At 57.6% G+C, this 21066-nt stretch overlaps 1 protein-coding gene across 1 annotated transcript; it reads right to left on the bottom strand.

Annotated features, from left to right (window-relative positions):
- Window positions 1-477: 477 nt before the first annotated feature.
- On the bottom strand, window positions 478-19809 carry MYBPC3 (myosin binding protein C3). Its single transcript, XM_042958215.1, has 35 exons — window positions 18944-19809; window positions 17352-17618; window positions 16695-16808; window positions 16513-16605; window positions 16274-16422; window positions 15325-15442; window positions 14767-14815; window positions 14557-14586; window positions 14346-14399; window positions 13729-13731; window positions 13380-13397; window positions 12994-13157; window positions 12349-12481; window positions 12062-12064; window positions 11799-11923; window positions 11605-11710; window positions 11343-11509; window positions 10748-10913; window positions 9935-10041; window positions 9816-9845; window positions 7349-7488; window positions 6996-7079; window positions 6137-6296; window positions 5763-5867; window positions 5481-5673; window positions 4034-4167; window positions 3684-3851; window positions 2901-2989; window positions 2571-2766; window positions 2273-2412; window positions 1890-2049; window positions 1640-1776; window positions 1166-1352; window positions 941-977; window positions 478-790 (listed from the first exon to the last, which is right to left on the bottom strand). The coding sequence occupies exons 1-34, from the start codon at window positions 18966-18968 to the stop codon at window positions 967-969; spliced, it is 3825 nt and encodes a 1274-aa protein (XP_042814149.1). The 5' UTR covers window positions 18969-19809; the 3' UTR covers window positions 478-790; window positions 941-966.
- Window positions 19810-21066: the final 1257 nt, after the last annotated feature.

Genomic DNA, 21066 nt, shown 5'->3' on the forward strand with positions numbered 1-21066 from the left:
GGAAGAGCAGAGGAGGCCCCTGGTTCCCAATATCTTGCACCGGACAGGACCACCCTCTCCCACTGGGAAGCAGATGTGGAAGGGCCGTGGACTTGTTGCATACTGGGACCCCGAAGCAGCCTGGCGCGGCTCCTTCCCAGACCCTATGGGCACAGAACCACATGGAAGTTCAGCACTGCCCCACATCCAGGCTGCTGCAACCACAGGTCCCCAGGACAAAGGCAGTACAGAGCACAGGGGACCAGGCGGGAGAGCCCCGGGTTTCCTTCCATCACAGTGCCTCAGTTTCCTCATCAGAAGGACATACACAAGTGGGGGAAGGCTGAGGTTTCTTCTAGTGTTTTATGAATGTAGAATTCCACTCTCAGCTTCATTCAACTCATTCATGAGACAGAATACCTGGAATTTTGCTCTGAAGGTCAAGTATATTTCCCTGTGCTTTTTGTGAAAAATGTGTTGGACAAGAAGAGTCAGTTCCCTGTGACCGCACTGATCTTTTATTGCCCTTATACATTGAGAAGACATGGCAGGCCAGAAAGGCCTGTCCCCAACCACCATTTGCTGAGCCTACCACCCATTTGTCCCAAAGACCTGAGAGCTTCCAGTGGGAGCTCAGTTCAGTCCGTGTGCCGAGCCTCCCAGGCCCGCTCACCTTAATTGCACTGCCCTACTGATGCTTCCACTAGCCCAACCCTAAGATACACACTTGCACACACATATCCAGCAGCAGAAGGCGGCTTGTCCGGCTTCCTTCCAGGCTCCCAGTACATGGGCTGGCATCCTGTGGCACCTGTAACACAGGTTCCCTTGTGAACGAGCTGCACCGAAATCGTGCATGGAGGCACCTGCACCCCCACTTCCTGATGGCTGCCCCTGAACCAAGGGCCAGGGCTCAGCCTCTGACCTGGGTGGTGGTGTCGGGGTGACTTGGAGTACATACCTGGCCCTCTCCGGGAGCCAGCCGGATCACTGAGGCACTGTAGGGGAGGAGGAGGCCACGTCACATGTGTGTTTCTCAGCTCTGAGAGCAAAGCCCAGAAACCAGTACACGTGTTGGACAAGACAGGGTCATTGCTCTCAGAGCCACCGCATGGCCCAGGCCAGCACAGTCCCAGCTGGTTCCCTGCCTCCACCACCCTGGGCCCTGGCCCTATGGGCTCCTCACCTCGTACTTCTAGGCGGCACTCACACTGTGCCTCGCCTTGTAAGTTGGTGGCCCTACAGACATAGACGCCCCCATCAAAGGGGCAGGTCTTTCTGATCTCCAAGGTCAACACTCCCTGCTTGCTGAACATGCGGAAGCGGGCATCTTCTCCCAGGTCCAGGCCATTCTTGAACCAGGAAACCTTGGGCTATAAATCAGGTAATGGGAGGGAGGGAGACCATCTCAGGTTGACAGGAGACCTGGCAGGAACCTGTTTGTATTCTAGGGGCTCCCGCTGGAATCCAAACTATGCCTAAGCAGGGAATGAACAGGGAGCCAATGGAGAGTGCCGAGGTCCTGCTCAGGGAGAGGAGCCCGGCCCTGCGCCCCTGGGCAGTAGAAAGCAGGGAAAGGCTGGGGAGAGGACCGATGGAGGTTGGAGCCTCCAAACCCTGCCTCCTGAGTCTGCCTGGATCAGGATCCCAAACTGTCTACCTTGGGGCTACCCCGGACAGCACAGCAGAGGGTAGCATTGTAGCCAGCAATGACTGAGCGGTTCACCAGAGGGCGAGTGAAGCTCGGGGCCTCGGAGAAGTCCAGGGCCTTGTAGTTGGGTGGCTCATATGTGATGCCTGTGGGTGATAAGACTTTGCACCAAGAGTGCCACACCACGCTAGGCCCCCTCCCTGTTCCTACCGCCTCCCTGCCCCAGCTCCTCCTGGGGGTGGGAGTAAAGGTACAGCACCTGGTCTGGGGATAAAGACAGGCTCCTTGGTGGTGGCCGCGTTGTCACTGGGCCCCACCGCGTTATGGCTGAAGACCCGGAAGTAGTAGCCGTTGCCAACGATGAGCTCCGAGACGACACAGTGAGTGCGACGGTAATGTTCCAAGACAGTGAACCACTCCTGGGGTGTGGAGGAAAGGGAGGGTCTCTGGGGGTCAGGCCCTACTCCCTGCCAGGGGCCTCTTTTGGGTACCCCTGGTGTCTGTACCCCAACTGTGGAGGGAACCAGATCAGAGAGGAAGGATGAAAAGCAGACCCATTCTAAGGTCAGGGGAGAAAGCTGGGGCCCGGGTGTGCCTGGCCCTGGGGAGGGTACATATGGGGGGCCCAGAACCCAGGCTCACCATGGTCTTCTTGTCAGCTTTCTGTACTGTGTAACCCAAGATCTCTGTGTTACCATCATCTTGGGGTGGCTTCCACTCCAGAACCACATTGAAACCCCATGCCTCAGTGACCCGAATATCCTGGGGAGGGCTTGGCTTGTCTGCAGGAGAGAGACCAGCCGGAACAGACCTCCTGAGACTGCTGGAGTACAAACAGAGGGCCCTGGGAGGCCCCCTCACCCCCGCCAGCCTGGACCTGGCCTGCCACCTTCTGCAGGGTCTCTGGGCATCTCAGAGAGGGGGCCCCAGTGCCACGCACCAACGACCCGCAGGACCAGCGTGGCCTTGTCCTCCATGTTCTCGATCCGCAGCATCACCTCGTAGGTGCCAGAGTGGGCGCGGCGAGCAGCCCGGATGAACAGGATGGTGTCCGTGGGGCTGTTGCGGATGCTCACCTCCTCGCCTGCCAGTGGCTGCCCCTCTTTGGTCCAGGTCACCTGAGGCCGGGGCTTGCCCTGCAGGGAGGGACAGCTCACCCCCAAGCCTGGCACGACTGGGTGGCATCTCAGGGTCTGGTCAGCCCCTGAAACTCCTCTACCCGCTAGGCAAGGATGACACACCAGGGCACAGAGAGGGGGACCAGCCCTACCTGGAAAGGAATGAGGAGGTTCACGGGCTCCCCGACCTTCCTCTGGATGGTCTGGCGCAGGTGCCGGGGCACCTGGAGCCGTGGCCGCTCTGCGGGTGCCAAGTGGGCAGCTCAGCAAGGGAGGGCTCAGCCCTGGGGAGCGCTACAGCTCCTCCCCTCCCGAGGCAGGGCCCAGAAGGCTATGGCTGAGGAAAATGCCCCGCCCTCAGCTCCCCCTATCCCAGCCCCAGATGGTCTACGGAACCCCTGCTTCTATCTCCACCTCACCACACCGCTGTAAGAGGGAGGGATCAGAGAGGGTGAGCAACTTGTTCGAGGTCACGCAGTTAGGAAGTCACAGGCCAGGATGCAAATGTAGACTTTTGGACTCTATCCCTGTCCTGCAGGCTGTTTCTGCCCCAGTCTGCTGCCTCTTTCCGCTTTGAGAACCAATCTTTACATGATTGATCCTTTGCTGGGAATAGAGGAATGGGGAGTGGATCCCAGATGGCCCAATGACGCTAAATTATGAACACGAGGACAATACCTACCTGTTGAACTGAGAGGCTCAGAGAACAAAGCTCAAAGGCCTACATTTTCCCTGTCCCAGAACTAGGGGTTGATGCAGAAAAGCCCAGGGAACCCTCTGCGAATGTTTTCCCTGGGCCTGGGGCGTGAATAAAGGCTCAGACTCTCCTGTCCCTCTCTCCAGTAGGGTCTCCCGGGATGTCCCCACTTCCACCGACCCCAACGGCCAGGATGTCAGCGGCAGGCCTGTCCTGTGACTGCGCAAGGGCCACTCACGCAGTATCTCCTGCACCGTCACGGGCTCCTTGGTGGCGATGGGGGCCCCGGGCCCCGCCATATTGTGCGCCCGCACACGGAAGAGGAGCCGGGCCCCCGTGGGCAGGTCCTTCACCAGCAACGAGGTGTGTTCTGTCAGCCCCTCCAGGGCAGCTACCCACTCCGAGCCTGGCCGGGGAAGCCCGTGGGCAGCATCAACATCAAGGGCCCGCCCCACTGCCCGCCCTCCGGTGGCTGGCTGGGGCTTCTGCCGTAAAGAGGGGTCGAACAGGGTGACAGGTGCCGGTCCGAGGGGGGCAATTCAGAGGAGGGTGCTGGGTGAGGGCCCGGGGCTGGGCAGGGGCACTCACAGCCCTCCTGGCAATACTCCACGCTGTAGCCATCCAAGCCTCCGGCTCCCACCCGCTCCGGGGGCCGCCACTTGAGGGAGACGGTGGTGTCTGAGACATCCTCCACGGCCAGGTGGGTGGGCTCACTGGGGGGCCTAGGCAGAGGCGGAGTCAGAGAGGGGTCTGAGTGAGCCTACACCACTGGGGGAAAGGGAAGGGCTCTGACCCAGACCCTCAACGGGCCACCGGTCACGCAGGGACACTTGCCCTTAGTCTGGCTTATTCGAGGGGTGTCAGAATTATTTCAGCTCCCACTAAAAGACCTGTCTCTAGATAGGCTTACAAACAAACACAGCAATTACAAAAGAGAGCCTAGGGCCGCCTGGGTGGCTCAGTCATTAGGCGGTAGACTTCATTTCCGCTCAGGTCATGGTCTCACGTGAGACTGAGCCCCACTTCAGGCCCCACGCTGGGCATGGAGCCTGCTTACGATTCTCTTTCCCTGCCTCTTCTCTCCTTCTCAAAAAAAAAAAAAAGAGCGCTAAATAGGAATAGATACCCAAAAGAGCACAAACATGCTTAGAAGGAGACCCTTCTGTCAGACAACACAGGAAATGCTATAAATGTAAGTTAAAGAAAAACTAGCTGGAAACGAGATTTCCTGGCACTGTATGATCGGGCGAGTTGACTAACAGCTAATAGTTGACTGACTGGAAGCCAGTCTCTAAAGAGAGAGGCCTGGACCCTTCTCCCCACAGTCCCCCCCACCCCCACCCCTTGCCTCCATCTCCCCAAGCCGTGCTGGGTCCTTGGGCAGGGGGTGGCTTCTGCCCATGCCACAGACAGCCACCCCCCCACCCCCGCTCCCACATCCTGGTAGGGACAGCTGTCCTTGAGAGCCTGACACACCTGTCAGCATCCCTTCCACCCTCTCGACCCCCATGACTCAGATGAGGAAATGGCGACTTCAGGGCAGTGACCCCAGATGGCCCTCCTGGGGGTGGTGGAGACAGACCCACGCCTCTTAGACCCCAAGGCGCCCAGTGCCCTCACCCTATCCCATATATGACAAACCCTGCTTGAAGGGAGTGGGGAAGAGGGGACAGTTAACATTTATTGAGCACCTGCTGTATGCCAGATGTTCTGCCTGCGTTATCTCATTTCACCCTAACCTCAGTTCCATGAAGTAGATACTGTCATTATCCCCATTTTACAGATGTGGAGAGTGAGGCCTGAGAGGCACCAACAGAGTGGTGAGAGGCTCAGCTCCACCCCTACCAGCTAGGTGACCTTGAGCAAGTCTTCTAACTTCTCAGAGCCTCACTTCCTTCCTCTGTGAAATGAAAAGGATTATCCCCGAGGGAGCCTTTTAAAAGGGACCCGGATGTAAATGCCTAGTGCGGTGGCCGCCCACAGAGCAGCTGCTTCTGACCAGGGAGGGCGTGGGGCAGTGCCAGGCCAGGCAGGCTCACCAATAGGCATGAAGGGCTGGGAGGCAGGGCTGGGCCTGGACATGCCGATGGTATTGACCGCGTAGACTCGCATCTCATACACCACGCCCTCAATCATGCGCCGTGCCTCGTGGCTCAGCTCCTGCAGCAGGTCAAAGTTCAGCCGCATCCACCGGAAGCTCTTCTTCTTCTTGCGCTCCAGGATGTAGCCTGATGAAGGGGAGACGGGAGCTCTGGTCTGGGGCCTAGCCTGCCCCACAACCCCGGCCCTGAGCTCTATCCCCGTGCCCTGCACTCACCCAGGACCGGCTGCCCCCCGTCGTAGGCAGGCGGCTCCCACTGCACGGTGCAGGAGTCCTCACCCACATTGCTGATCTTGGGGGCCGCGGGAGGATCTGGCACATCTGGAGGGATGGACCCACATCAGCCCCGCCCAGGGCCCAGGGCCAAGGCTGCCTGCCCCCACCACCCCACAGATGCTTCCAGAATGCAGTTCTGATCGTGTCACCAGCCTGTGACCAATGCTTTTCATGGCTCCCCACTGCCCACATTCACCCCATGTCCTCATCCCAATCCTCTCCATGGAGCTGAGAGCATGCCCGTGATGTCTGTCACGTGGCTAAGCAAGTAAATGGACGGGCCTCCCTGGTGGCCCCAGGCCAGCCAGCCTCACCGATGACCTTGACCGTGAGGTTGACCTGGTCCTCGCCCACGGGGTTCTTCACCGTGACAACGTAGACACCCTCGTCTTCCTTCTCTGCCCCCTCGACAGTGAAGATGCTGCGGTCCTTGGTGGTCTCCACCCGCACCCGGCCCTCGGTGTCACACAGCAGCTGGGTTGGGGGGGGAGGGGAAGTGGGGGAGAAGGGCCAAGTCAGAACCACAGGCTTTGACAGCCCGTGCAATGGCCAGAGATAGGAACAGAACTCCGCACGGGGTCCTGGGAGCAGATGTAGCTTGAGCGGAAACTGCACTCTTGTGAGCACCGAGTCCAGACAGCTTTGTTTAGTGCTCGCCGTGGGCAAAGCACTGGGGCCAGGGGCTTGGGCTCTAGGTCTGGCTTTATCACGGAGTTTTAGGCAATCACCGATTTTCTCTGTGCCTCAGTTTTCTCATCTGCCAAATGGAAATCACATGACCTTACAGAGCTGAGGATCCCGAAAGACCTCAGGTGGGTGGAGGGGTCAACTGTGCCTGGAGGAGGAAGAGCTGACCCGAGTGGTGCCCAGGCAGCTGCTCTGACAGAAAAGTGCCAGGGAAACCCCCTCTCCAGTCGGGAAGAAGTACAAAGTCAAGGTCGGCCCCGGGAGACGGGAGCTTTGGGAACAGCCCGGTCATGAGGGCTTCCCAGCAATGTTCAGGGAACTTGTGCCTGACCGAGGCATGAGGATCCCACGTAGACCATCCCTGGGGCAGGAACACAGCTGGCCAGACATGGTGGCTTCACGGAGACCTCACCAAAGGGTGGAAACCGTGTAGGCAGAAAATCACGGGAGGCAAACGAGCTGGATCCCACCATCAGCCTCACTCACCTTCTTGTCAAACACCCACTCGTCACTGTCACCTGCATCCTCCCCTGGGGCATCCAGGGATGGCCCTGCTGGGACCTTGTTCTTCTGGGAACAGAGCAGGAGGGAAGCAGGGGGAAGAGGGGCTGACTCAGCCTGGAGGGTATCATCCCTGCCCAGCGGCCCCTCTGGCCCCCCTTTGCCCACCCACATTCTGCTGCCCACCTTGCCCGCCTCCCAGCCAGCTGAGCCTCTGCACTCCCAGTGGGTAGCCAGTTGTAGGGTGTGCACTTGTGGGATGGGGAGCCGATGCCAACACCCGTTGGTCCCACGCACCCATTTTACAGATGGGGAAGTGGAGGAGGGATCCACAGTACCTGTGTGAGGGTCTTCTGCCAAATCACAGTGGGAGCGGGGTCCCCAGAGATAGGGACATCCAGGCGTAGCTTGTTCCCAGCCACAACCACAATGGTATCCGGCTTGCGGCCCGGACAGTCCAGGTGGATCTTGGGAGGTTCTGGGTGGGGGAGATGGCATAGGTCAGAAAAAGGGGCAGGGGCCCTAGCGTCACGAAAGAGGCGGAAACTGGAAGGAGTCCATGCCCCTGGTGGTTGTTTTTTAATCAATTCAACTGACATATAATTTCCATTCAAGAAGATGCCAAGATTTGAGCATACGGCTCGATGAGGTGTCACAATTGTATATACCTGTGCAACCACCACCAGGTCAAGATCTAGGACCTTTCCATCCCCCCTGGAAGTTCCAGGGAAGTTTGTAACACCGGGTCGCCTACTGTAGCATTTCTCAGACTGCGTTTAGGAGGAACACCAGTGTCTTGCCAGAAAAAAGAAAAAGAAGTTTCCACGGCCAAATCGATGAGGAGGCCCTGGATGAAACAGAGTTAAGCACAATTTCTTCACCACAGGATTTTCCAGAGCCTTTGAGATGCTTCTGAGTCAGCAGGAGGTGGCCCGAGTGTTCAGTGATTCTCAAACTGACTTCACCATGGAACCCTTTTTGTTTCCCCCTAAATTCTCAGGTTAGTTAACATACAGTGTGGCCTTGGCTTCAGGAGTAGAATCCAGTGGCTCACAGGATTTTCCAGAGCCTTTGAGATGCTTCTGAGTCAGCAGGAGGTGGCCCGAGTGTTCAGTGATTCTCAAACTGACTTCACCATGGAACCCTTTTTGTTTCCCCCTAAATTCTCAGGTTAGTTAACATACAGTGTGGCCTTGGCTTCAGGAGTAGAATCCAGTGGCTCATCACTTACATATACCTTTTTTTAATGCTTATTTTATTTATTTATTTTGAGAGAGAGAGAGAGCGCGCGCGTGTGCAAGCAGGGAAGGAACAGAGAAAGTGGGAGACAGAATCCAAAGCAGGCCCAGGCTCTGAGCTGTCAGCACAGACCTGACGCGGGGCTTGAACTCACAAACCGCAAGATCATGACCTGAGCCGAAGTCGGACGCTTAACCGACAGCCACCCAGGTGCCCCTCCAACCATGGAACCCTTTTTATTTTTTTTTATTTTTTGCTGGAAATAGTGTGGTTTTTTTTTTCAATATATGAAATTTATTGTCAAATTGGTTTCCATACAACACCCGGTGCTCATCCCAAAAGGTGCCCTCCTCAATACCCATCACCCACCCTCCCCTCCCTCCCACCCCCCCATCAACCCACAGTTTGTTCTCAGTTTTTAACAGTCTCCTATGCTTTGGCTCTCTCCCACTCTAACCTCTTTTTTTTTTTTTCCTTCCCCTCCCCCATGGGTTTCTGTTAAGTTTCTCAGGATCCACATAAGAGTGAAACCATATGGTATCTGTCTTTCTCTGTATGGCTTATTTCACTTAGCATCACACTCTCCAGTTCCATCCACGTTGCTACAAAGGGCCATATTTCATTCTTTCTCATTGCCACGTAGTATTCCATTGTGTATATAAACCACAATTTCTTTATCCATTCATCAGTTGATGGACATTTAGGCTCTTTCCATAATTTGGCTATTGTTGAGAGTGCTGCTATAAGCATTGGGGTACAAGTGCCCCTATGCATCAGCACTCCTGTATCCCTTGGGTAAATTCCTAGCAGTGCTACTGCTGGGTCATAGGGTAGGTCTATTTTTAATTTTCTGAGGAACCTCCACACTGCTTTCCAGAGCGGCTGCACAAATTTGCATTCCCACCAACAGTGCAAGAGCATGGAACCCTTTTTAAATGGAGTATCCCTATTCAATGAATGAACTTAGTTTGGAAAGCCCTGACCTAGAGCATGCTTCAGCCCGGACTACCCTCCTGAAGTTAGGATAGATGCTTGATGTTTAATCTAAAAGAAGGAGGGGTGGGGCGCCTGGGTGGCTCAGTCGGTTGAGCGTCCGACTTCAGCTCAGGTCACGATCTCACGGTTCGTGAGTTCAAGCCCCGCATCAGGCTCTGGGCTGATGGCTCAGAGCCTGGAGCCTGCTTCCGATTCTGTGTGTGTCTCTCTCTCTCTGCCCCTCCCCCATTCATGCTCTGTCTCTCTCTGTCTCAAAAATAAATAAACATTAAATAAATAAATAAATAAAAATAAAAGAAGGAGGGGTACTTCTAAAAGCAGAAAATTAATAATGAAATCTCACATCTTCTCGTCTCATCTTTCCTACACCCCGTGGAGGAGGCACGTCAGGATTCCCACTTCAGAGAATAGGAAACTGAGGTGCATAGAGATTATAATTGGCCCATGGTTCTGACTGACAGAGCTGGGGCTTGGGTCTTGGGGTCCCCACTCCAGCTTCCTTGCTCTTTCCTCTGTGAGTGGAGAGGGACATGGGTGGAGTGGGCATGGGGAGGAGGTCCCGCGACTCACCTTGCCTGGGCACGAAGTCAATCTTGACCTCTGCAAGAGAAGGGAGAGTGTGCGGCACGGGGCTGGGCACAGGCAGAGCCCGGCGACGGGGCCCCCACCTGGCCCAGGCGCCCGCTCACCCATGAAATGGAGCTTCGCTGACAGGTTGCAGGCGAAGCCCTCAGGCACAAAGCTGTAGTCCGCCTCGTCGGCAGGCGTGACGTCGTCAATGGTCAGTTTGTGGACTCTGCAGGGATGTAGTGGCTCAGGGGAGCCCACTGGACCACACACCCCAGTCTCGTGGTAGTCAGGGCCCCAGAGGGCCCCTGCCCCGCCTTAGCTCAGTGGGGTGCTGGTATTTTAAATGCTCTCTTTCTCTATTTTTGGCTTTCTAGCTCCCTCGCGTGTTTTCAGAGGTAGGCAATGTACAAGTGCCCCTTGGCTGGGCCTTTAGAGACTGATCGGAGGCTGCTGTCACTAATCTCTGTGACCTTGGACCCAGCACGGGCCGGTGCAGATGCTCGAGGCATGAGTAAGAGAGTGGGAGAGAGTGAGGGCCCTTGGCCAGAGCTGGCCTGGCTGCCTGCTGCCCTGCCCTGGCCATGACCTGCGGGGAGGGGGCGGGGGGAACTCCCAGCCTGTCTGTCTCTCTCCCTACTTCTCTCTTTCTGTCCTCTGCCTCTGCAGGATTCTCTTCTGTATGCTTCTGTCTCTCCCTCTCTCTCTGTCTCTCTATCTCAGTCTGTGTCCTGTGTCTATTTGTGTGTCTCTTCCTGTCCCTCTCTGTCTGTCTCTATCTCTCTCTTTCTCTGTCTCTCCCTGTTTTTCCCTGTCTCCCTATGTGTCTCTAGTGTCTGTCTGTTTCTCCCTCTGTCTCTCTCTCTCTGTCTCAGTCTCTGCTCTCCCCATCTGCCTGCCCCCGTTTGCATTGGGGCCCAGCTCTGCACACTCACCGCCCAATGTGGGACACCTTTACGCGGCTGTCGGGCACCAGCTCCTTCCCGTTCTTCAGCCACACGCCCCGCACGTTCTCATCGGACACTTCACACTTGAACACCGCCTGGTCCTTTGCACCCACGGTCAGGTCTGCGATGCTCTGGTACACCTCCAGCTTTTTCTCTGGGGGGCGGAGGACAGGGCAGAGCCAGTGAGCCGGGGAGGGTGTGTGTGGGTGTGGGCGTGAATCCATGTGGAGATCACACGGGCATGTGAAAACCCGCGTGTGCACGCGTGAGTGTGATTCATGTGTGCCTACGATGATGGGACGGTGTGCACGAGGAAGCTCAAGTGTGTGTGTGGTACGGGGCAACACTAACCAGGCCCATCTGGCCCTCCCAGTACTCTCTGAGGTGGCCACCTCGGCACCCCCATTTTACAGATGAGAATGGCGAGGCTCGGTGTGTCAGAGTGACCTGCCCAAGGTCACACAGGCCTCCATCCTGGGTTTGCCTGATTCCCAAACACGGCCGGGGGTGGTGCTGGGGCCGAGGGCGCCCAGGGCCTTGAAGCCTCCTGTGCTACCCCCCACCCCACCCCCCGGGGCCTCACCCTGAACGATGAGTTCGGCCAGCGCCTGGCCCCCGCTGGTACGCAGCGCGTAGTGCCCCGCGTCCTCCAGCGTCGCCTCGTTGATGATGAGGTGGTGTCTCTGCCCGTCCTTCTTGAACCGGTATTTGAAGGTCTCCTCCCTGGTCAGCTCCACCCCATCCTTCAGCCTGGCCGGGGGGCAGGCAGTAAGTGCCGAGGCCTCCTTTGGGGATGCCCGCAGGCCCCCCAGCCCTGCCCACGCCCCCGTGCCTCTGGCACTCACCACTTGACCTGGGCCCCCTCCTCAGACACTTCGCACTCGAACTCCACCCGCTGCCCCACCATCACCAGCTGGTCTTCCAGGGGCCGAGTGATCAGCACGGGGGGCTCTGGCGAGCAAGGAGAACGTAGATGGCCGAGCCCTGTGCACCCTCCCCGCAGGGTCCCAGCCTCCCGGGGGCCCCGGTCCAGGCCCACCTTTGACGAACAGCTCGGTGCTGCACTTCTCCCCGCCCACCACGCACTGGTAGGCCGCGTCATCGGCCAGCGAGCACTGGCTGATGGTCAGCGTGCGCTTGGCACCCACGGACTCGAAGATATACCTGCGCCGGGGGCCGGGGCAGGGGCATGGATGGACAGCCGTCACTCACCTCGTGTGTCCCAGGTGCCCGGTCCAACCCCCTCCTCCCGTCGGACGGTGCCCCCACCCCCGAGCCTTCCTTCCCGGAGCTGGGCCTTACTTGCTGTGGAGCAGAAGGGGCCACGGGAGCATCCAGGCGGGAGGAAGAGAGACCCGGAGCAAAAGGGCGAGGAACAGAGACAGGCAGAAACAGAAAGATGGGCAATTAGACCCAGGGAGAGGAAAATGGGGAGAGACACGCAGGGCAGAAGCCACACAGAGACAGAGAACACGGCAGCGGCCGGCTGTGAGAGGCACGGAGAGCAGGCTGGGAGCCTCCCTGCCCCCACTGCTCCCGGGGCTGCACCTGCCCCCCCACCCCCAGCCCTCAGCACCTGCCCCCAGCACCTGCCGCTCATCTGGATCTCCTGTCCATTCTTCAGCCACTTGACCTCGGCGTCGGGGTCGGCCAGCTCCACGGTCAGCCGGATCTTATGGCCCTTGCTCACCTGGTAGGCGGGCTCCAGCTTCTTCTGAAAGGCTGAGCACGTCCGTCAGCACCCCCACTGCCCTGCCGCCCCTGCTGCCCCAGAAGGCTCACACGCATCACCGTGGCTGGTGGCCGTGCCACTGGGCCGAGTCCTCCCACCACACTCTGCCTGTGTCCCCCATTTTCTCTATCTCCACTGTGCCTGTCTCTTTATTATCTCTGTCTGTTCTACGTGTCTGTCTCCTCTCTCTTTGTCCTTCTGCCTTCCTTGGGGTCCCCTCCACCTGCTCAGCTCAGGGATAGGGTTAGCGGCTCCTAGAGAGACAGAAGCTTGGCCGGAGAGGGAGACAGCAGCCAAAGGGACCTTCTCTCCTTCTTGACTCTGCTTTACAGCACACCCCAGGCTTCTACTCAGTGAGGAGGGCCCAGCTGTGCTCTGTCCTCTTCTTGTGGTGTCTCTGGTCTAAGCTGACTCTTACCTTTTCGTGTGTGTGTGTGTGTGTGTGCACGCATGTGAGTGTGTGCGTGTGCCCTCTCCTCTTGCATGGCAGCAGAGGGCTAACCTGTGCTCTTCTTCTCGTCTCGCTTCATGCCCTTGAGCCTCTTGAGCATGCCGCGCAGGTCGGTGATGCCATGCTGGAAGGCGATGCGCTCATATTCGGAGGGGGACGCCTGCCGCAGGATCTCCCACACGTCCTCCTCGGCTGGCGCCTCCAGCCTCGGGTCCCTGCGTCCAGCAGAGAAGCCTCAAGGGAATCCCCTCTGGCTGGGGGGGGGGGGGGGGGGCGGGCAGGACTGTTGCCCCCCGCCCTCCCCTGGGGTAGGGCTTCCTGGGGCCCAGGACCCCTCTGGTGGTGCCGCTTGGGCTGGCTTTGGACCTCGAGTTCAGTATGGGGGAGTCCTGGTGGAACTGGGGGTGACGGGGGCGCAGGCTTCATCAGGCACTCACCTTAGGTTCCGGAAACTGCTGCTCCGGGCAGGACAAAAAGGCAGTGGACCATTAGAGGCATGGGCCACCTGCCCACAAAGGCCCCGGGGCCACAGCCCATGGGGCTTCACCCCTCCCTTCTCCCCACGCCCGTGTCCCTCCATTTACACAGCAGGGCCTTCCCCACACAGGGCCTTGTTTGTTCCTCCTGAGCTCTGGCAGGTGAGTATCTGGAGAACCAAAACTCAGAGACGCCCCAGGCAGTGGGGATCCACACTCAGGTCTGTCTGATTCCCAGCCCTGTCTGTCACCAGGGTACAGAGTCCCACCAACACCCTGTTGCCCCCAAACACCGGCCCCCGATGCTTACTCTCTAGGCCACGGCAGCATCAGCCACAACGCAGGGTCCAGGAGAGAGAAGGAGAGGACACAGAGTCAGCTGGAGGGGCTGGGGGAGAAATCCCTGCAGCTTGGCGCCCCCTCCCAGCTTCTTGTGAGTCCCCGGAGCCTACTGAGGCAAGCTCTCATGGACTCAAGCGTCAGGGGTCGTGGGGGACCCTGGGAGGATCTTAGTTCACAAGCTATCATGTCTGCAGAGCCCTCTGACTCTTCCCAACACCAGGATTATCCAAAATTTTTTTTAATGCTTATTTATTTTTGAGATACAGAGTGAGACAGAGCACAAGGGGAAGAGAGACAGAGAGAGGAGACACAGAATCTGAAGTAGGCTCCAGGATCTGAGCCATCAGCACAGAGCCTGATGCAGGGCTCGAACCCACAAACAGTGAGATCGTGACCTGAGCCAAAGTCACCACTTTACTGACTGAGCCACCCAGGCACCCGTAGGATTATCCCATTTGACACACAGGGAAATTGGTTTAGAGAGGTACAGTAACCAGCTCAGGGCCACACAGCCGGAAAACCGCATTGCTGGGATTTGAAATGGGGCCTCACCATCTGCCCAGGAGCTGCTACCCAGGGGCTCACCTCTTCTTCAGCAGCGAGCTAAAATCCAGAGTTCCAGCGTCCTCGTGGCTGTCACTACGGAGAGGGACCCCAGTAAGGACCTCCCCAACTGCAAGAGGCTTGGGGAGGTGGGGGTGGGGAGAGGTACTGGGAGAAGAATGGACACTGTCTGGATGGGGGGCTCCATCTCAGACCCCCGAAGTCTGACAAGCATGGGCTGGGAGAGGGGTACCTGATCCGCCGACCACTTCCAGCCAGGCTCCTGTGGGGTTAGAACCAGTTCCTTCAGCTGCCCGGGGGAGCTTGCTGTCCCCCATCACTATCAACTTCAGCTCTGTCCCCCCACAGCCCCCCCCCAACATCATTCCCAGCCCTGACCCCGAGGGGCTTCAGATCCCAGCACTGGCCTCCCTGCCGTCCCTGAGAAGAGATGACCACTCACGTGCGGCGAAAAGCTGATCGGAGGTCCAGATCTCCAGGGCCAACGGCCTCTGTGTTCAGAGAGGGAGAGGAGACAGGGAAGAGGCTTCAGAAGCCTGGGGCGAGGTACACCCCAGAAGCCTCGCTCACCCCGGAGTCTCCGAGTATTACAGACCTGCCCATCCATGACCCTTGAGAGCGGGCATCTGCCCCAGGACCCCACATTCTGAGCCTTTCCAGAACTGAGGTACCAGGGAGTTTGGGTAGTTGATGGTCCCCAGCCCCTTAGCAGTGGCTGATCTCCCACTCAGCTCCCAGCTCACCCTTCACCTCTTCACCTGTGCCAGGAGCCTGGACCATCTCACCATCCAGGTGAGATCTGGCCTTGGCTGTCAGACCCCACCCCAACCCTGGGAACCTCCATGGGTTTCTCTCGTGCCCCTGCATGAGCAGCACTGGGCATGTGGGCAGCGGTTGTCCGGTTGGGACTAGGCATCCTCCTTAGTGTTGGGAAATGGAGGCAGATGTGGGGGATGAGACCCATGGGGACCTGAGCCCAGGACGCCAGGGCTCCCCTCACCATGGACAGTGAGACTGAAGTTGCAGCTGTCAAATTTGTCCTTGGTGGAAACCTCACAGCGGTAGCCACCTGCAAAAGTAGTCTGGGCATCTGTGATGTGCAGCTCAAACAGGTAGACCTGTAGAAGGAAGGTATCAGGGGAGACCAGGGACCGGAAGAGAAGGCCCTTCACTCCTAAAGGAGACTGGGAGTGGCTAATGGCCACCAACATTTTCACCCCTCAGGGTTTAGTTAACCTGTGGGTAAGGGTTTTGTGTAAATAGGAAAAAGAGCCCCTTGTCAAGACACATGACTGCCATCTGCTGGCACAAGGTGGTAATAAAATATAAATCTGTGATGGCTACGAGGCAAATGACCTTCACTTAAGACAAGGCACTTTTGTGAAGTGCACAACCCACACAACTGAACGTGTTGGCCCTGCCCTGCCAGAGGAGCCTTTGCCTGGGCCAAGACTGTGGAAGAGTGGGAGGAGCGGAAGCTGGGAATCAAAGCACAGGTTCTAGGCCTGGCTCTGAGTGACATCAGACCAGCAGCAGCAACCTCTCAAGCTTCGGTTTCTTTGTATAATGAAGGGCCCCTTGAGCTCCAATCCTCATCCATCCAGAGGGTTCACATCTTCACTGGCTGATGCCACCTTCCCCCATGCTTCATGAGGTCCCTCAGCCTTCCTGGGCCCCCTGCCCCCACAAGTTTTATTATGCCCCCTTAAGACTGTCACGCCCTCCAAGCCCGGCATGTCCCACAGGTCTCCTGGGCCTCCCCATTTTCCCCGGGTGCCCCTGGCTATCCAACCTGCTTCCCAACTTCCCTAGGTCTCGTTTTTGCACCTCCTGTGTGCCTTCAGTCTCAGGGTGACCCCCAGGCTCCCCTGTGCCCCCGGTGCCTCCCAGGGGCTCCCATGCCCTCTTTCCAGGGGGCCCCTGAACCGTGCCGTGCCCACAGGCCCCACCTTGCTGGTCCGGTCGTAACTGTTGTGCAGCTGCAGGTGTTGGCCCACCTTGCTGCTCAGGTCCACCCACTTGCCCTTGAACCACTTGACTATGGGCGGTTTCAGGAGGCTGGCGCCTGCCACGCGGGCTGAGAAGGTGATGCTGCCACCTGCAGGGAAAGGGCAACAGGCTGGGCCTGGGCGGGTGCCCTGCTGTGCCCTGCCCCACCCCACCCCGGGGTGCGACAGCCCACACTCACCTGCGGTCACCTCGCCATCCTGTGGCCGCATCACAAAGAGGCCGATGGGGTCATCAGAGGCACCAGAGCCATCGGGGGCTGCTGAGCTTGACCCTGTGAGCAGAGGCCTTTGTGACCTGCCTTGGGACACCCCATCCGCTGGCCTTCACCGTCCCTGCACTGCCCTCCCTGCACCGGCTCACCTTTGGGACTTGGGAAGCCTCCTCCCTCCTCAGTGGTCGAGGCCAGTGCTTCTCCGGAGCCTCCAGGAGCCTCAGTAGGGGCAGGAGCAGGGCCCGGCACAGGCTCTGCCTTCTCTGGAAGGGAAAGGGTGGGGGGTCGTGGAGCAGCTTCTAAGCAGAGAGCCCTCCTCTTGCCCCTGGTCCCCCTCAGTCTTTGCAGGCTGGTCACATACTGCAGCGTGTGCATCTGGCCTCCTCACCCTCGCAGACTGCACGCCCACGCCCTGGTGGGTCAGCCCGGGCGGCTGTAGGCTCCATTCCTCCCCTCCTTTCCCCAGGGGCTCCCTCCACACCCGCAGCAACCAGGGGCTTCCCTGCCAGCGCACGCAGCCCACCGAGTCCCCATCTGTGAGAAGGCGTCTGGAGGGAGGGCTGCGTGGTGCCTTATCCATCTCAGAACTTTCCCTACTTCCACAATGACTGGAACAGGCCAGGGAGACACATGGGGACACTCAGTGAGGTCTTGCTGCAGAAAAGGGAGGAAGGGAATTCCTGGCAGACGGCTCAGCCAAAGCAAAGGCAAGAAAGTGGGAAGGCTCCTCCTATACCCTGGGTGAGGGAGAGATGGCCAGGCTGCCCCAGAAGCTCAAACCTAGGGAAGGCGGACCAGGGTCTTACCTGCTTCTATGACCTTGAGGTCAAACTTGACCTTGGAGGAGCCAGCGATGACTGCGTAGGGTCCCTGGTCGGCGGGGCCCACGTCCCGCACTGTCAGAGTGTGCCTCGTGCCCTCGGCTGCTAGGCCATACTTGTCACTGGCGCTGATGTCACTGCCCCCCCGCTGCCAGCGCACCTTTACTCCTGACCGCTCTGTCTCGGCCTCGAACACAGCAGGGCTGCTGGCTGCCACCTCCACTGACCTTGGCTTCTTGCTGAAGGCTGAGACTGAGATAGGCCAATGGAGGCTGCAGGAGCCACTGGCTGGCCCAGGCACCCCATCCCTGCATCCCTTCTTCCTAAAGCACTTTTTTTTTTTTTTTTAATTTTTTTTTCAACGTTTTTTATTTATTTTTTTGGGACAGAGAGAGACAGAGCATGAACGGGGGAGGGGCAGAGAGAGAGGGAGACACAGAATCGGAAACAGGCTCCAGGCTCCGAGCCATCAGACCAGAGCCTGACGCGGGGCTCGAACTCACAGACCGCGAGATCGTGACCTGGCTGAAGTCGGACGCTTAACCGACTGCGCCACCCAGGCGCCCCATCCTAAAGCACTTTAAGGCATCACCTCATTTAATGCTTCAGTGGCTCTATGAGACCGATGCAATTATTATGCCCATTTCTCACATGTGGACACTGAGGCTCAGAGAGTTCAAGTGACTTATCCAACATCACACAGCCAGTAGGCAGAAGAGCCAGGGCCGTGGTCCTAACCTCCACACAAGAATTTTGTTAGGTATGTCCTTGGATACCTGACCCTTCCTTCCTGGGGAAGCCCAACTCCCTCTCTCCCCCACCATCTGGGGCCCTTGGCAAGGGGCAGGTACTCTGTCCACTTGAATTGTGGCTAAATTTGTTCTCCAAGGGCCTCAGGCTGAGAATCAGCAACTGAGATAAAGCTGGACTGGGAGGCGCTGGGGGCTGGGGGGCTGGGTCCCTGCCCTGAATGACCTTGGTAAGGGCACAAGCCAGGACCAAGTCCCTGGCCTGTGACTTTCTCTGCCCTTGGCCCAGGATCAGGGCTTCTCGACCATTCTCTCGCAGAACAGAAGAACTGGCATTTTCACGCCAGGTGTGAGGGCCAAAGGAATGCAGGCTCCTAAAGCAGGGACTATCACAACTGGAGAGAGCCAACTCAACTCCTCCTTATACAGATAGGGAAACTGAGACCCAGAGAGGGCAAGGGCTTGCCCAAGAGCATTCAGCGAGACTGGCTCAAGTCTAGACTCGGGCCCCTGCCTGTGGCAGCCTTTTCCCAAAAGGCAAGCCCAGGCCTAATCTTGCTGCAGAAGGAGATGGGATGGGGATAGGGAAGGGATCCTCTTCTGTCCTGAGACTGGAGTGATGGCCCACTCTGTACCCCCTGGCCCTGGTTCACCCTCACTCTCATCAGAAGGATGGGAAGGAGAAACCAAGAATCAGAAAAAGACCCAGAAGACAGCCCCCACTCTCAGGAACTCAGGAACTCAGGAACTCACTCAGGAACCCCCCAATTATAGATGTCCCAGCCCTCCTGGCCCCCCACCCAGCCCCAACCCTAGACCTGCAGCTACCTGGCTTCTTCCCCGGCTCAGGCATCTTGAGAGAGATCACACCAGGATCTGAGCAGTCACAGGCCACCCAAGGAGGATCTGAGCAGGACCCGTCCCCCCACACTATATAAGGGGCCCTCCCCCTCCCCAGGATTTCTTATCTGCCTCTTGCCCAACCACCTGCTAAATATAGACAAATTCCAGAGAGCAAGGCTCTCCAGGGCGATGGCAGGGCCACACTGTTCCCGGCTATCTCCTGTCCCTTCCCCCTTGGGTCCAATATGATGGCTTCTGCCCCTCTAACCCTTGGTAAGCCTCAGGGGCACCCCAAGCCCTATCTATATGTTCATCTGACAGGGAGATTGTATGGTGAATTGGCACAGATCCAGATCCTGGGGCCGGGCTGCCCTGAGACCAGGCACTGCCCTTTCCTTAACCTCAGTGCCTTAGTTCCTTCATCTATAAAGTGGGGTGATGAAAGCAGCATCCACTGTGTAGGACTGTTCCATGAACTAAGTGGGTTTATAAATGGAAAGGCGAGAGCGGGGCCAGGCACACAGAAAGTGCTGAATGAAAATATCTCTCCTACTGCGGCGCACAGGGCCCTGGGCTGGCCTCGTGCTGCAGAGTCCTGGGTGGGCTTAGTCCAGGGCCATGTGGGGAGAGAGCAGTACTGGGGGCTGGTGCCATCCAAGGGGAAGGGCTGGGCGGGGTCTGCAGGTAAGGGTATTGGGGTAAACCTCGAAGCGGAAGCCAGAAGCAGAGATGGCTCTTGCTAAAGTCACAAGGATTCACAGGGAAAATACTGCCAGAATATTCTGAATTCCCATCCCCACCCCCACTGTTCCTCTATGAACTTTGGCCGTCTGTGACTGCCCCCCCTTCCTACCCACCCACCCACCCCCCACCCCGTCACCTCAGGGGTATCGGTTGCTACACAGAAAGAAGCAAATTACACGTGACTTTCTCCAAACAAGGTCCAATATCAGGAAAGGCCATTTGTCCCTTCTGACCCTCATGGGAGGAATTCGTACACAAGCATTGCCACGTGGTCCAAACTTACCATTCCTGTAGACACGGAATCCATTCTTTTCTGCCTCTGTGGAGTGCTTTCTAACTACTTTTAAACTGTATTGCATTCCCCTTGGCCTTCTTAAAGAGGACGGAACACCATTGACCCTCTCCTGGGGCTTGGAACCCTGAGAAGGGAGGTCACAGTTTCGCTCTCGGGGCAAGGATGTGTTTGGGGGTGTTTGCGCCGATGCTAATGGCCCCGGAGTCCGGTTTCTCTGAGGCCTGCTGGCTGCTTTGGGCCGTTTACTCAGTCCCAGGTGGTCTGCTCCCCCCATCTTGCTGTGGTTGCAAACAAGACGCTTCTAGGCTCATCTTTTTCTGTTTCTCCCTTGTTGTGGACTAGAAGCCAGAGAGCACAAGACAGCAGCTATGCACTAGGGTCCGGCCAGCATGGATGCTGTGAGGACGCCTTGGGGCTTAATTCCTGCTCCTGGCCGTGCTCCACGGCACCCCATTCCAGACACGTTGAGCCTTTCTGCTCCACGCTGACCTAGCACCCACGTGCAGTGGGATCTGGCCCGCCCCTCTCCTAGCTGTGTGACCTTGAACAAATCATTTGACCTCTCCAAGACTCAGTTTCCCAATCTATAAAATGGGATGATATCCGACTCTGCTTGTCAAGGTTGACATGTAATAAGTGGCCAGAAAATCCAGTGTGGCAGCCATTATCACTAATCGTCCCCATTGGGACCATAACCTGAAGAGTTTCAGCCTCACTGGGGCATTTTTAAAAGCCCACTTATCGGGGCGCCTGGGTGGCTCCGTTGGTTAAGCGTCCAACTTCGGCTCATGTCATGATCTCACAGTTTGTGAGTTCGAGCCCCACGTCGGGATCTGTCCCGACAGCTCAGAGCCTGGAGCCTGCTTCGGATTCTGTGTCTCCCTCTATCTCTGCCCCCGCGCTGCTCATGCTCTGTCTCTCTCTGTCTCAAAAATAAATAAAAACATTAAACAAAAAATTTTTTAAAAAGCCACTCATCAGGTGCGGAGGACTTTTTAATGATTTATTCCCCTGATAACAAACAAGGACCTGTCGTTTCACCAGCCCTGACCCCTTGCCAGGCGCTGTG

This window comes from Panthera tigris, chromosome D1, assembly GCF_018350195.1.
Source record: "Panthera tigris isolate Pti1 chromosome D1, P.tigris_Pti1_mat1.1, whole genome shotgun sequence".
Classification (NCBI taxonomy): domain Eukaryota; kingdom Metazoa; phylum Chordata; class Mammalia; order Carnivora; family Felidae; genus Panthera; species Panthera tigris.

Bases quoted from the DNA above. Each gene is read 5' to 3' on its own strand.
- MYBPC3 (XM_042958215.1), bottom strand. From the start codon at position 18,968: ATGCCTGAGCCGGGGAAGAAGCCAG. The intron at 10,914-11,342 runs GTGAGGCCCCGG...TCCGCCCCCCAG, and splicing joins GGCCGAACTCATCGTTCAGG to AGAAAAAGCTGGAGGTGTAC. The intron at 6,297-6,995 runs GTGAGTGAGGCT...CCCCCAACCCAG, and splicing joins AGTGGGTGTTTGACAAGAAG to CTGCTGTGTGACACCGAGGG.